Source organism: Bidens hawaiensis, unplaced genomic scaffold (assembly GCF_021521415.1).
Source record: "Bidens hawaiensis isolate Kalapana, Puna unplaced genomic scaffold, B.hawaiensis_p1.1 tig00032372_1, whole genome shotgun sequence".
NCBI classification, from domain to species: domain Eukaryota; kingdom Viridiplantae; phylum Streptophyta; class Magnoliopsida; order Asterales; family Asteraceae; genus Bidens; species Bidens hawaiensis.
The window spans coordinates 248,934-250,995 of record NW_027495502.1 but is presented as its reverse complement, the minus strand read 5'-3'; the positions used below and the strand labels follow the sequence as shown (position 1 = coordinate 250,995).

The window sequence follows — 2,062 nt, the reverse complement described above, 5'->3', positions numbered from 1 at the left end:
TTTTGGGCACTACTGATTATGGAGTCGGTATTGATCTTTGGAGTACTGGATGCCTCTTGGCTGAAATGTTTGTTGGCAGACCAATCATGCCCGGAAGAACCGAGGTTAGTTAGTTCTAGCAGGTTAACCGAATTGGCATGTAATTTGTAACCAACTTTGTTTGCAGGTTGAACAACTTCACAAAATATTTAAGCTTTGTGGATCTCCAAATGAGGACTACTGGAAAACAATTAAGCCGCCGACAACTTTCATACCGCCTCAAAATTATCTTCCGAGTTTTCATGAAGCGTTTGCAAATTTTCCGGCTTCTTCTATTGGTCTTTTAACCGCATTGTTAGCTCTCGACCCGTTAACACGTGCGACTTGTGGTTCTGCACTACAAAACAGTGTTAGTTAAATATACAGTAATTAGTTCTTTATGTATTGTTATGTTTGTGGGTCGCGCTTATCTGCATGTTCTTGTTGACAGTTCTTCAGTTCAAGTCCGTTAGCGAGTGAGCTCTCGGGTTTGCCTGTTATGAATAAAGAGGAGGATGAACTCATGCAATTCCATGATAGAAACAGGTATGTCATGACCTGTAAATATAACAAAATTGATTGTTTTTCCATTTTAGACTCGCGAGTCATCTCATTATTATTTTTACATAGTTTTTTGGTGTGTTGTATCATTGACTAGTAATTTTGTCATAGGAACAGAACCTTGAAACCAAAGCAAAAAAAGGGGAAATCCCAGAGAGGTCATACAAGAAATGTGTCTTTTAGTGAACTCACAACTGACAATTCTGGATCATCTAGAGAGGTAAGAAATTACATGTAATTACTTAGGTCTATACCGATAACAATACTTGTTACTTATATTATCAATATGCTTTTCTTTTTTTTTAATGTAGCACGAGAAGCATGTTGACAAGAACTCGATAAGCCAAGAAAAGGGTGAAAGGAAAAAGATACCCTCACCACCGTTTACACTCGCCTTCGATTCAAATCCTCCAAGCAACCGGTCTGCAATAACAGAAGCTCACCCGAACGCTTTAAAGAATATAAAGAATTTCCCTCTTTTACTCGCGTCTATCACACAATCGGTTAACCATGCAGAAGATAACAGAAATGGGATCAATCGTCGGTCCATGTCGAATGTTGATTTTCGACATCTAGATATTGAGAAAATATCCAAACTCTTTGGATTAGATGATAAACACTAGGGACATTTGTTTCTATCTTTCTTGTTTTTATATATTGTACTTGTCTTTTTGGATTTGTTTCATATGGTTATACTACAAAATCAATAAATAGATAACTAACTATTTGGTTACAAGTTGTGCTTTTATGGCATTGGCACGATTCATTAGTTTTTCAAAAATGGTGGTTTTAATAGCCCGTAAATGAGGTTGTAATACAATTATACAAACCATGTCAAGAAATATTGAATCTTGATTACCGTTGTGTACGTGTGTCTTCTCTTCACTTGCCCAAACCATTTCAATCTTCTCCCCTTATATTAGTCAATAGTCACCCATACGCATTCATGGAGAACCTCACTTCATGTTCGATCCAACCTTGTGTCTCTACACATCCACCTAAACTCATTTATGCATGCAATCTGTTTTGATGAGCTTCTGAAGAAAACTGACATGATGGGCAACAATTAGAGCGATAATGAGCTAGGCTTACCAGTTATAATAGTGGCGGTGCTTACTAATGTTAATGACAAAGGGGATCTGTCACAAGATAATGGGATTGTTGTGAGTGAAAGGCAGTGAGCTAAAGCCCTTAAAACACAGTCTCCTTGCCTGTTAAGCTACAAGAAAGTGGGGATCCTGCTAAGTGTTTGTGAAAAAGGATTTAACTTGCGAAATGTCATCATAAAGTAGTGTGAATCCAGCTACTAGCAACATATTCAAGGAAAGGAACTGGCTCATCGTATATTTACGGACGAATTGGATAAAGTCTCTTTTACAAATTCAGATGTTTGACCTATGAAGAACTCCAAGCTGAATGTGGGAGAACAAAAGACTCCTTGAAAAGACCCTAATCAGGATCATCCTAAACCTGATTGGGAAGT

General features: G+C 37.6%; 1 protein-coding gene across 1 annotated transcript; it reads left to right on the top strand.

Annotated features, from left to right (window-relative positions):
- The first annotated feature begins 15 nt into the window (after positions 1-15).
- On the top strand, positions 16-1,626 carry LOC143583372 (uncharacterized). Its single transcript, XM_077065688.1, has 5 exons — positions 16-104; positions 167-388; positions 470-564; positions 691-799; positions 891-1,626. Exons 1-5 carry the CDS (start codon positions 66-68, stop codon positions 1,200-1,202), a joined length of 777 nt encoding a protein of 258 aa, XP_076921803.1. The 5' UTR covers positions 16-65; the 3' UTR covers positions 1,203-1,626.
- The last annotated feature ends 436 nt before the right edge of the window (positions 1,627-2,062 follow it).